Below are 11,300 nucleotides of genomic sequence, written 5' to 3' on the forward strand. Positions count from 1 at the left end.
GTCACCACGCAACGCTTGCAAATTAAAAAAAATGGAAAGAACGCACTGACGTCAAGTCCCTGACGTTTCGCCAGCCTTGACAACAGACGGAACAATAAATAGAGCTGGTAGAGGAGCAGGAAAAATACAGCTATTTCTAAACGAGCGCTTTTCAAACAGTTGCTATATTTTAACTGAGCCCGTTTTATAGAAATGTGAACGCCGAGAGTTCAAATTAGTCAGACAATTGAATGAATTTAAATATCTCTATTTTTTTATTCACATGTCTTACAAACAACATTCGTCAGTACGCTAAAAAAATAAAATTTAATAAATTAAAAGGACAAGTGTTTTCACAGAAAACTCCATATTATAGTTTTATAGACCACTCAGACCATGGTTCAGACAAAGCACACCAGTTGTTTTTTGTTTTGTTTTAAGTTTCACAAACAGTTCACAAATACTCTTAACTTTCAAAAAAACAAATTTGGTCAAATAATAACTATTGCTCTCAGCACATAACAATAAACTTTTTTTTAAAATCTAGCACCATGAAATCATATAAGGAACTTGTAGAACGACTAAGTGGTATTAGTTGAAACATGCTTAATAACTTGCTACATTGGTGTAATAGGCAAGTAGCTATACATAAAGGCAGATAAAATCATAAATATAATTTGCTTCCTGGTACAAGTCTGCTCCATAGCCCTGTAATCTGCACATCTGTCACATATTCAAGAAAATGTGCTTCTAGGAAGAAAGTTCATTTTTGGAAGAGTCTCTAAAGGGCCAGCAGGGTTGGTGAGCTGAGAGAGTCAGAGGACTGATCGTTGCTGTTGCTTCCTCTCCTGTGTGCGATGCCGCAGGTGGGGAAGGTCTCAGCCTCTGGGAAGGTAAAGGCGAAAGAAGACGTGTAGGTGGTGCATGCCGGGGTGCAGGTCACCACAGGCGTACACAGGGGCTCAAAGTCATTGCTGCTGGTTGAGGTGTGAAGGGGCTCCCAGTCCTGGCCTGGATAGAGGGTGCTGGACAGGTCGACCTCGGGGACCGAGCGTGCCGTCTCCATCTCCGTCTTTTCCAGAAGGTTTAGGGACTCCTCGAGAACAGAGGCCTCCAGGTCTGCCATCTTAACCGTGCTGTCTGAGACTGCGGCGGCGGAGGGCACGGAGCTGGTGCTGGAGAAGATGGAGTTGGAGGCTGAGGTGAAAGTTGGCCGGCTGGAAGTGATTGTGGAAGTGACGGCGGTGGAGAGGCAGGGCATGGGGAAGTCTGTGTCCAGTTCTGAAGGGATCTTGCAGATAGGCTGGTGGGCCGCCAGAATGAACTCGAGCCTTTCCTTCTCCTTCAGCAGGTTGGCAATGTCATTCTGCAGGGTGGACTTCTCATCCTCCAGCATATCAGTTTCCTGACAAAGGGGAAGAATAGAGGAAATGTTACTTAGATGGCTGTTTTATCGTCATTAGCTCTGGTGGTGAATAGGTTTTGATAAGTGAGAGGGAATCAGGTGGGATACTTACAGCTTGCAGGGTGTCTGTAAGCTCTCGCCTCCTGTTGCGGCATTTAGCTGCTGCCTGCTTGTTCCTCAATCTGCGAATTCTTCTCTTCTCTTCCTCCTCGGGAGAAATCTGCGCATAACAATAATAAAAACAGTCAGACTCCAACTCTTTCAACTCATTCATTGTTATGCATGACCTAAGTTATATGATTAGACCATGTAATTACCTGTTCAACTCTGCCCCTCTTGGTAGAAATGTGAGGTCTGGTTGTTGCAGACTTCATGGTTGATCTGGGGTATGCCGGGCTGGGCCTCGAGGTGTATGGGTGAGCCCTGTGAGAGGGGGCCACTGAGGAGACCAAAGGCTGGACCATCCACTGCAGATCCGGGCTTGCTGAAATAGCTGTGACGGTGGGGATGAAGGAGGCACTTGATGCTGACAGATCAGTGAATTCCTGGAAGAAATAAAGGAAAGAACATGAGGGGATTTGGTATAAGTTCAGGAGGAGAGGGGGTCGCAATGGAGGAGTTTATAAAAAGCTGGACTGTTTAAAAATATCTGTGTGATGTCAGCTATGACGTTACACACTCTCTATGGAGTTTCCAGGTGGATGAATGGAGATTGCATGGCACTATTTGCAGTGCAATCATCTTCCTATCATTCTCTAACTTTTTACCCTCAATCGAAATCAGTAAATCAGTGTGATAATCAAGCTTGGACTATAGCTCTACATAAGTTGCTGTTCGCAAGGAGAAAAGATAAATAAATAAAACATTTTTACTTGACATACCTGAGACTGGGGAGATCCCAAGCTGGAATAAGATCCTGGTGGTGACGGGTAGTATCCCAAATTGTCCCCAGACGGGGAAGCCGTGCTGCAGCGTGAGGAAGAGTCGCACTCCGTATTGAAAGCGGTGAACATCATCGTCCCGAGAGTAACAATTTATAAGAAAAAAAGAAGACGGAATATCCAAGCTAACTCTACTTCGGGGCTGTGTAAACTTGAGCTGAGGAAATCCCTTCAGTAGGTTTGTGAAAAACTCTTAAAAGTGCTGCTGTTGCTCGCTTTCCTGTAGTCCTTGCTCTGCTACTCAAAGTTTGAATGCCAACTCTGGAGTTGAGGAGCGTTTTATAGAGAATCTCAGCGTGACGTAGCAGGAGGCGGGACTCTGTCGCTTGACACCGCGGGAGAAAACCACCCAAACATTTGCATAGCAACACAGAAAACACCGAAAAACAACCACTTCGGCTTAGTCTTACTTTAAAAGAAAATAATACTAAACTCATCTTTTCATTTTCTTTCAGCTGACGAAGAAACACGGAGTGTTTTTGGTCGCTTTAAAGCTCGTCTGTAGAGAAATGGAATGTTCCAGAGCGGGATCCCCGACGCGTCATTTACCAAATATGGTGTACCATCCTGTATGAAGGCGGTGCCTGATGGGAAACACACCATCTCAAGATCGGCAGAGCTTTACATGACGTTATGTAGAACAACAAACACAGAGGCTGTTGTGAAAACCGAATAAGTAGGAGAATGGTCAGAAAATATAGCAGCCTACTTGTCAAAAATACTTCAAAACAAACAAAATTTACTGTGCTATAGCAAAATGCATAAAGATATAACTTTACTCTAACCTTACTAAGGTTCAAGAAGCTCATAGGATTTTAGAGCATACAATTATTTGTAGTTAACTTGCCAAATGTGAAATTATTAGCTGCATGTGTAACTGAATGAAAAACTGTAAAAGTAAAGTTTTGTTTTAATGTTTTATTCATGTTGAGATTAAAACATATCCTTATATTTGCCACAACACGCTATGTATTTTAATTAGCTTTGGACAGCACTGAACAGTCAAACAGGATAATACTGATCAAACACAGCATGACCAACATGGACACTCTGCTTGGTCTGTGGCTAAACAGTCCAACAAATGCAAATGTTTTATGGCACTTTTCTTACAAGAGTCAGCCTTAGAACGTTGTAATTGCTTGTCTGTTGGGTCATGTTTGATTGATACTCTCCACACCCTACAACAACTGCAGTTTCAGAAACGCTTTGACCCAGTCATCTTATGAACACAACTGGACTCTTGTCAGACTTGCTCAATTTTTTACACTTCTGCATTTTTTTCCCCCTGTTTTAGACGCACTACCTTTTAGGACAAAATGTTTGCTTCCTCCGTAGTATATCCCTTTCACAGAAAGGTACTATGAGAAAGAGATAGGATTCACTTCACCTATCACAGGTGACATTGTTAGGCCTGACAACTGTACCTTGTAAAAGCACTTTTTTGGCAACACCAAATTGTGCAGCCATTTTTGACACATCGTAAATAATCCAATCAGCATATTTCACTGACGCATCCCTTAACCATACTGGTTCTGTATAAACGTACTTCTGTAGCTTCAAATGTACGTGTCAAAACAAAAGAGGCGGCACGTGTCATTGTACATCCCCAGGCAGAACTTGTTCCTTCTGCATTCTCACCAGGGGTGTGTGTAACCTTGGGGCAACCTCTGACCCTGTTTGATGCGTGTAGTTTGCCACGAAAGCAGTCTTGTTTGTTTGGGAGTGTCCTGGCTCTTACCTCCTGAAGCCAAAGTATAGGGAATTCTCGTGAAGGTTTACACAAGAAGCTGAGAGGAATGTGTGAAATGCAATAATGATGACAGCACAATGTTTAGGTTTCACTCTCCGTCCAACTTTCATGGTTTGAAGGAATTGCGTTAAAGTTCAGCAATTCAGTAATATGAATAACAGCTGATTATCAAGAATTTTTTCTCTTAGATTGGTAAAAGTGTTTTCATTAAGTTAGTCATTGTTGTATATTTTCTGACATTTGCATTGCTGTTATATTTATCATTATTCGCAGTGATTTAAATGAAGTAATTAGCAATATTATATTAAAGTACACAAAATTTTGTGTTTGTTCTATTTTCTTTTTTTTTTTACAGAAAAGAAACACATCAGGATCCCAGACTGCTACAGTATCTGTATTGTTATCAAAATAAACAACGTTCATAATTAAGAAAGTCTAAACTATTAAATGGTGGTACTGTGTCAAAGTTTATCAGTTCATGTTAACGACCTGTGTTCTGATTCCCGCGCTCGTGTTTTGTTGAACATTCCTGGTTGCCACAGCAACGCCCAACCCCTTTCGCGTCAGTGACGTACATGTTTTGCATAGCAACAAAGATCGTCAGTGTTGTCAAGGATTACCACTTGAGAAGAAAAAAAATGAGAGAAACCCGATCATCCGCCTCGGTAGTGGGGAGCTGTGCTCTCGTAAAATCGCATCAGAGTGAGACGTCTGTTAATTTTTCTGCGCTTTGGGCTGTCTCTGTATTTCACCATGGTGCCGCCGGAGCAGTGGAATGAAACAGGACACCCAACAACACTTCAGGTTTTTGTTTGACGGCTTGGCAAGAACAGAAACTTCCATGTCAGCCTGAACTGTTTGTTTTTACTTGGCTTCATTGAAGTTAAGAGATCAGACTAAAGAAAGGAAATTAAAGTCAAATAAATAATAATAATTATAAATCGTATTATTATTATTATTATTATTATTATTATTATTATTATTATTATTATTATTATTATTATTATTATTATTATTATTTCCTCGTCAATCCGTTTAGTTAAAAAAGTAGATTTTTTTTTGATTGTTGAAATATTTCGCAAAAAATCGTCATTTGCACGTTAAAAGTTAAAAAGTGAATCACAAATAGGATCACAAAATTTTAATGTATGTTTCAGACCTATTTACATAGTAAATACCACGAGGTGCACAGACACCCTAAATCGTCAGTTTGCCTCATTCGCATAAACTTTAAACTCTGTGAACATTCATGCCTTTGATTTGATTAAGCCCTTAGCTGTGCGGTGTCAGCTGCCGCTACAGCTACAGCCAATCTGAACTCTTTCGGTTTAGAATCGCTTGCAAGTGGTTGAATAGGCTCAGTGCGACCACCCAGTGTTATGCCGGTAAAAGAACCCAGAGAGGGCAGTGACTGCCAGGAAGCCTCTGGTAACGCACAGCCCCTCTGGCCAGTAACTATTCTGCAACTATTCCTCTCACACCAATGGATCTGTGAGGTCATCTGAAAATCTAAATATAGACATCCATCCAGGCTGTGACATTGTCCAGCTGGAACTGGCTTAAGATATGTGGGAAAGCACTTAAATCATTATTCACGAAAAATTAACAGATAGTGGAATTTTAAGCGTATTGTACAACTTAATGTGTCATTTCCAGACATTTTTGTGGGGGATTTAACACTTGCTCAGTGCTGTTTTAAATAGTCTCTTCAGAGCAGGTGCAGCATTCAGTGTGACGCTATTGAGTAAAATTTGTGACGGCTGTTGCAGACTCTCATGAGCTCGTTTCACTTTTATTTTGCGGTGAGTTGTGATGCGTACACACTCTCACGCGCGCCTGTCGGCACAAACGCAGTCCGTCTGCGAGCTGGTCTTCCGGAAGAACCATATATGGCTCGGCTGGTCCATTCGGCGATTGGCTGCTTTGGTCCTTGATCTGTTGCTGCATAGAGCTGTAGTCCTAAGCGGGCGAAATGCAATGTGAGGTCATAATAAACAATCTGTCAGAGAGAATGTGTTGACAATTATACAAGCATTGTTCTAATATAAGAAAAACAATATGAAGTATATAGTGGATGATAGAAGGAGCTCTTTCGGTTTATCCGGGGCGTTTCAACGCAATGTCGTGATATATGGGAGGGGGGCATCATACCCGTGATGCAGATGCTGCATACATAATGTGACGTAGTTCATTCATGGCGGTGGGCTTCTTCTGCAGATAGGGGTGTCACTTATTAACCACATGCTATTTTTGGATAATTGTGACAATATTTTTGCGTTACAATGATATGTTTTCAAAGTTTCGCTGTGCAGGCACCTTAAGAATTTAGAAGCCAAATTGTAAAAACCAACGTCATCTTCATTTTCTGTGTCACGGCTGCGTCTGCGGAATGGTTCGGTCTCGCCACACAGATTTCATTCATAAAATTCGGACTCACTATAAAAGGCGGGCCTCTCCACTATATCTGCACAGTTACCATTTATGAAAGCTGGCAAATGGAGTGTAAGTAGGCGTTCAAGGGAGGAGGGGGGGGTCTGCTGTTTACGTAGAACATATAGATAGACGTATACGGATACACGGCTCGGCTCTTTACTTTTTTATGCACTGACCTCAGAAGAGAGAAATATACAAAAAAAAAAAAAAAAAAAATGCATCCAGACTCCAGCTCTGAGCTCGACCCATCCTCCAGCTGTAGTCCGGCAGCGCCTGGCGGGGACACCCCTGGGTGCAGCCTGAGTCCTCCTGACTCGCTTTCATCGTCAGTGGACAGCGCCAAGGTAGATGCGATTCTGATCGTTAAACAGGTGAAGACGAGTAGTGACAATAGATAAATATTCCTCACTTTTCAGTCTGCAGTTTGATTGACGTGGATGTTGCCGTAAATATTTATTTGACATTATATTCCCTTTGTCTTGTAGGCTGGGAAGCACTAACAGCATTCAAATGTCGTTTCCCCTCTAAATTACTTATATTTGAAGCTTCATACAATTTGAATTTTGACCCTTTATTGGAATGATGGTGGTGATAATCAGAATGAGCTTTGCTTCTATTATCTTTTTTTTTTTATATAGATTTGTTGTCGACTCCAAATGATTGATGCAGGATTTAACTACTGGTTAAGGTCAACGTGATTGTTCGCTGAGATACGACCAAATTATGAAGATTGACTCCATGCATAATGTGCATATCTTCCAGGATGGTGACAGCTCTGCACCAGCCGCCTTTGTTCCGTCTGTGACTGCAATCTCAACGTCGCCAGAGCTGAAGTGGATGGTGCAGCCGACTGCCATCACATCTGGCTTTGCAAAAACCAAGACCGATGGCGCAAACCAGTCGTCCCCAACAGGTGCAAAGAGGGCAAAAACGTGCAACAAGAAGGCGCAAAAGGAGCAGGTAGGCAGTGGTTTATACTTTACTTTTACTGGCAATAAACTCCAGTGACCCATTAATTAATTCTTTAGTTTATTTTTGGTGTATTCCTTGAATCCATGTTTAATATCAAGCTCCACCTGTGCCTCTGTTAATGTTGGAGTTATCGCGATGTTATGAATGGGACATTAAATATTGTTGCAATTAGGCTATAAGTACAAATCAATTGCACCGGGTGTTAATTATATTTAATGGTTTATTAAAGGAGCACCGCTCTAATAACTGTGAAGGAAAATTGCATGAGGTGCGCGCTCTCGCGTGCATCTCGCGCGTTCCAGTTGGTGCAGCATTTCGAGAAGATCTGTATTCCCAGCACTCACAACAAAGAGGATTTTCTCTCTTCCATGGCAAAGGACATTGTGCTGTGGAGTTAGCTGTGAATGAAAAGTATAGCCTTGACGTTTTTTCTTTCCTTTAATATTATTCCTATTTTCGTCTCACTGATTTCAGCCCTCTAAAGAAGACGAGGAGAGAAGGAGGATTAGGAGGGAGAGGAACAAGATTGCTGCAGCAAAGTGTCGCAACAGACGGCGGGATCTGATAGACAGCCTACAAGCTGTAAGTGTGCTGTTTTTTGACATTATGCAGAAGACATTCCCACAGTGGAAGCAAGCCGTCACGAAGAAAGGCAGACATTAATATGACATGGCATTAACGGCTGCAAAAGCAAAGCATGCTGTGGCTGCTCAGCACCATAGGAGGCCAATCAATCTGGGCTGTTTGTGTGGAGCACAACACATACACAACGAGAGCAAGACAAAATGCTTTTTATGATAACACATTTAAAATGAATAATTTCTATGCATATTTTGTAGAAAATGAATTTAGGTGAGTCAAGGACGAGATACGATGGATTGTAATTTCCATCTTGCTGCCACTTTTCCAACCCTCACTTCCCAATAAACAGTAGTAGTGTTCATTGACAACTTTTCAAAACATTTTTCTTTTCAATGAGACACATAAAATAATGTCAACTTCCCAACAAAAGTTCTGTAATACAGTTACAGAATTTTAAAATTAAAGAAACTTCATGTGGTGAGAATTAAGCAAAGTTAATATTAACATATCAAACTAGCTGACTTTAAAAAAAAAAAGACAAAGGACGGTGGCATTGGAGGCTGATGAAATTAAATGGTATTGAGGAGGTAAAATCTATTTTTAAGTTAAGCAGCTGATATAATTGGTAAATTTCTTGAAAAATAGATGATGATTAATTCCACATTTCATAAAAAAAACTGATATAAAAGTAAGCTTATCAGCTATTAGACATAAATATAAACGTCAACTAAAACGTGTGATAAATTTAAAGACACAATTAATTTAAGATAAAGTTTAAATAGGAATAATTAATCTTCAGTGCTCAAAAGCAAGACCAAATGATGCATCGAAAGGTTGTTCCACATACCAGGGTGGAAATAAAAAGAAAATGTTGCCTCACTGTGGGTTTTCATACTTTTACTGCTATCAGTAAAAGTAGACCCACCGGATCTGAGTAGTTTGTATAATAAAAGCGGATCAGACCAACATGTATGACTGAGGCAATTGATGAGTAAAAAAAAAAATCTTAAAAGTTAATACTGAGACTTTTAAAACTGGAGTAATTTGCAAAGCAACATTTTTGGAGTTACTGTGTTTATGTGATGTTCTTATAGAATGAAACTGAAACGTCCTATATTAATCCCACAGTGGAGAAATTCATTTGTTACAGCAGCAAAGTAACAAAATATTACCCATTTATATAGATACATGTGAAAATAAAAAAAGAAAGCTATCTAAATAACTATATATTAATAAAGCTCCTGCAGATAAAGTAAAATCAAAACCCTGCAAATTCAGAATAAAAAAATATATATATATTTTTTTTTTTTATTATTGCGGTCTGTTTGTAAGCCTCTTCTCTTTTTGTCCCGTCTCTTCTCAGGAGACTGATTCCCTGGAAGAGGAGAAGTCAACTCTCCAAACTGAGATAGCTGATCTGCTGAAAGAGAAAGAAAGGCTGGAGCACATCTTAGCTTCCCATCAGTCCTCCTGCAAACTGCCAACACAAGATGACAGCGACATGGAGGAGGAAGAGGAGGAGAAGGTGGAGGATGTTGACTCAGTGCTGCAGGATCCTCCGGCCTCCCCGCCGCTGCTCTCCATCATGGAGAATGTAAAGACCCCCGAGAGCAACTTAGCTGCTGGAGAAGTCCCCGCTAGTCAGGACGCTGATCTTTTTTGTGTCCCGGCTTCTGCGGCCATTTTGGGGAACTCCAACATCCTCCTGTGCTCCAGTGCAGAAGAGGAGGCCTTGCAGGACCTTAACGGAGATGACCTTGACGATTTGGTGCCCAGTCTGGAGATGGCTGCGTCTGTCCCTGACATAGACCTCAACGGGCCCTTCTGCCTCCCAGACTGGGAAACTCTCTACAAGTCTGTGGCAAGCGACCTCGAGTCCTTGACCACGCCGGTCATGTCTTCTAGTCCCACCTGTAGCAGCTACCGCACCGTCTTTTCCTTCAGCTGTTCTGAGATTGAATCCATAGCGGAAGACTGCGAGGCCCTCAAAGGCAGTCACGCAGGGTCAGAGTTGATGAAAGATAGTCTGAACTCCCCAACACTCTTAGCCTTGTGAATGCAAATAATTTATGCAACAATATACAGTATTTGTATTCTAACCAGCTAGCAAGCTATCTCTCTCAAATAACCTTTTGTAGTGTGAGCTATGATGTATAAACCTGATAATTAAAGGTTGTGCATATTGACAATGTGTTTTCTGTAACTGTGACAGGGTTGAATTCTTCCATTTTGTTTCAACTGTCTGAGTTTACATTTGTGCTGGGATCCAAATGCATGCAAAAACAACAAAAAAAAAGAGTCATCTGTATTCCAACAAAAAGGTGGTGAATTGTGTTTCTAAGAAAAAAAAAACAAATCTAAATGTGATATGAAGTTAACACACATTTGATATAGCTTAATATATGTGAAACAGTGCTATTGTGACAAGTGAAAATAGAGAGATGCTAAAATGTAGCAGTGTTGGTGTAACATCTTGCTGTGAGGTGTCCCCTGATCTGACTTGACATTTATCACCTGAAGCTTTTCCATAGCCAAAAATCAAAATGAAAACATAATCATATCATGTATTTTCTCAAGATGTACTGTATTTTATGGCATAGTTTATTTTTTTACTCATCAAATATGATGCTGATGCAAAAAATGGAATATTGCTGAAAATAAAACACAACATTCACAAATCATGTATTTGTCTTGTGAAATTTGTATGTATTATTCGTTTTTATTCAATATTTCTTTCATCACAGAAAAAAAGTATATATATATTGCTACAATGGTGTGAAAAGGTATTTTGTTCCATACGGATTTCCTCTGGTTTTGTTTTCTCATCTCTATATATGTTTCAGTTTATAACATTGGCATGTGCTCCAATCAAAACCCACATTTATATATTACATTTATGCATAAAACATTATATTTAGTGAATTTTTGAAAACATACAAACTTAAAAACCATTAAGACATGCATTTTTTTTAATCACTGCAATCTATTCATTTAAGTTTGAATGTTTACAAAAAAGTCAGCCCGGGATGTATGCATGGTTTTATATTTTTATCTTATTTTTTTATTAATATATTTTTAAAGCTTTTTATTATTTTTTTTACACCTAACAGGAATAAATCTCGACAAGTTGGGGGCTCAGGACACATTGAAAAACCTCTATGTATAGGTTTTTATATCATGTTCCCGGCATTTTGTTTCTATTATCGCTATGCTATGCTGATTAATTCCCTTGATTTTA

The 11,300-nt window shown here is 40.1% G+C and overlaps 2 protein-coding genes across 3 annotated transcripts; one reads left to right on the forward strand and one right to left on the reverse strand.

The window, feature by feature from the left end:
- Window positions 1–231: 231 nt before the first annotated feature.
- Window positions 232–2,583, reverse strand: fosab (v-fos FBJ murine osteosarcoma viral oncogene homolog Ab). Its single transcript, XM_008397880.2, has 4 exons — window positions 2,266–2,583; window positions 1,702–1,929; window positions 1,497–1,604; window positions 232–1,384 (listed from the first exon to the last, which is right to left on the reverse strand). Exons 1-4 carry the CDS (start codon window positions 2,398–2,400, stop codon window positions 761–763), a joined length of 1,095 nt encoding a protein of 364 aa, XP_008396102.1. The 5' UTR covers window positions 2,401–2,583; the 3' UTR covers window positions 232–760.
- A 3,955-nt stretch (window positions 2,584–6,538) lies between these two features.
- Window positions 6,539–10,743, forward strand: LOC103457598 (proto-oncogene c-Fos). Of its 2 annotated transcripts, none has more exons than XM_008397877.2 (4): window positions 6,539–6,879; window positions 7,271–7,468; window positions 7,955–8,062; window positions 9,426–10,743. In XM_008397877.2, exons 1-4 carry the CDS (start codon window positions 6,724–6,726, stop codon window positions 10,116–10,118), a joined length of 1,155 nt encoding a protein of 384 aa, XP_008396099.1. In that variant the 5' UTR covers window positions 6,539–6,723; the 3' UTR covers window positions 10,119–10,743. The 2 variants fall into 2 exon arrangements, with proteins under 2 accessions (XP_008396099.1, XP_008396100.1); XM_008397878.2 differs by having other exon boundaries at window positions 6,540–6,852.
- Window positions 10,744–11,300: the final 557 nt, after the last annotated feature.

The sequence above is a fragment of the Poecilia reticulata genome, linkage group LG21, assembly GCF_000633615.1.
Source record: "Poecilia reticulata strain Guanapo linkage group LG21, Guppy_female_1.0+MT, whole genome shotgun sequence".
In the NCBI taxonomy this organism is placed as follows: domain Eukaryota; kingdom Metazoa; phylum Chordata; class Actinopteri; order Cyprinodontiformes; family Poeciliidae; genus Poecilia; species Poecilia reticulata.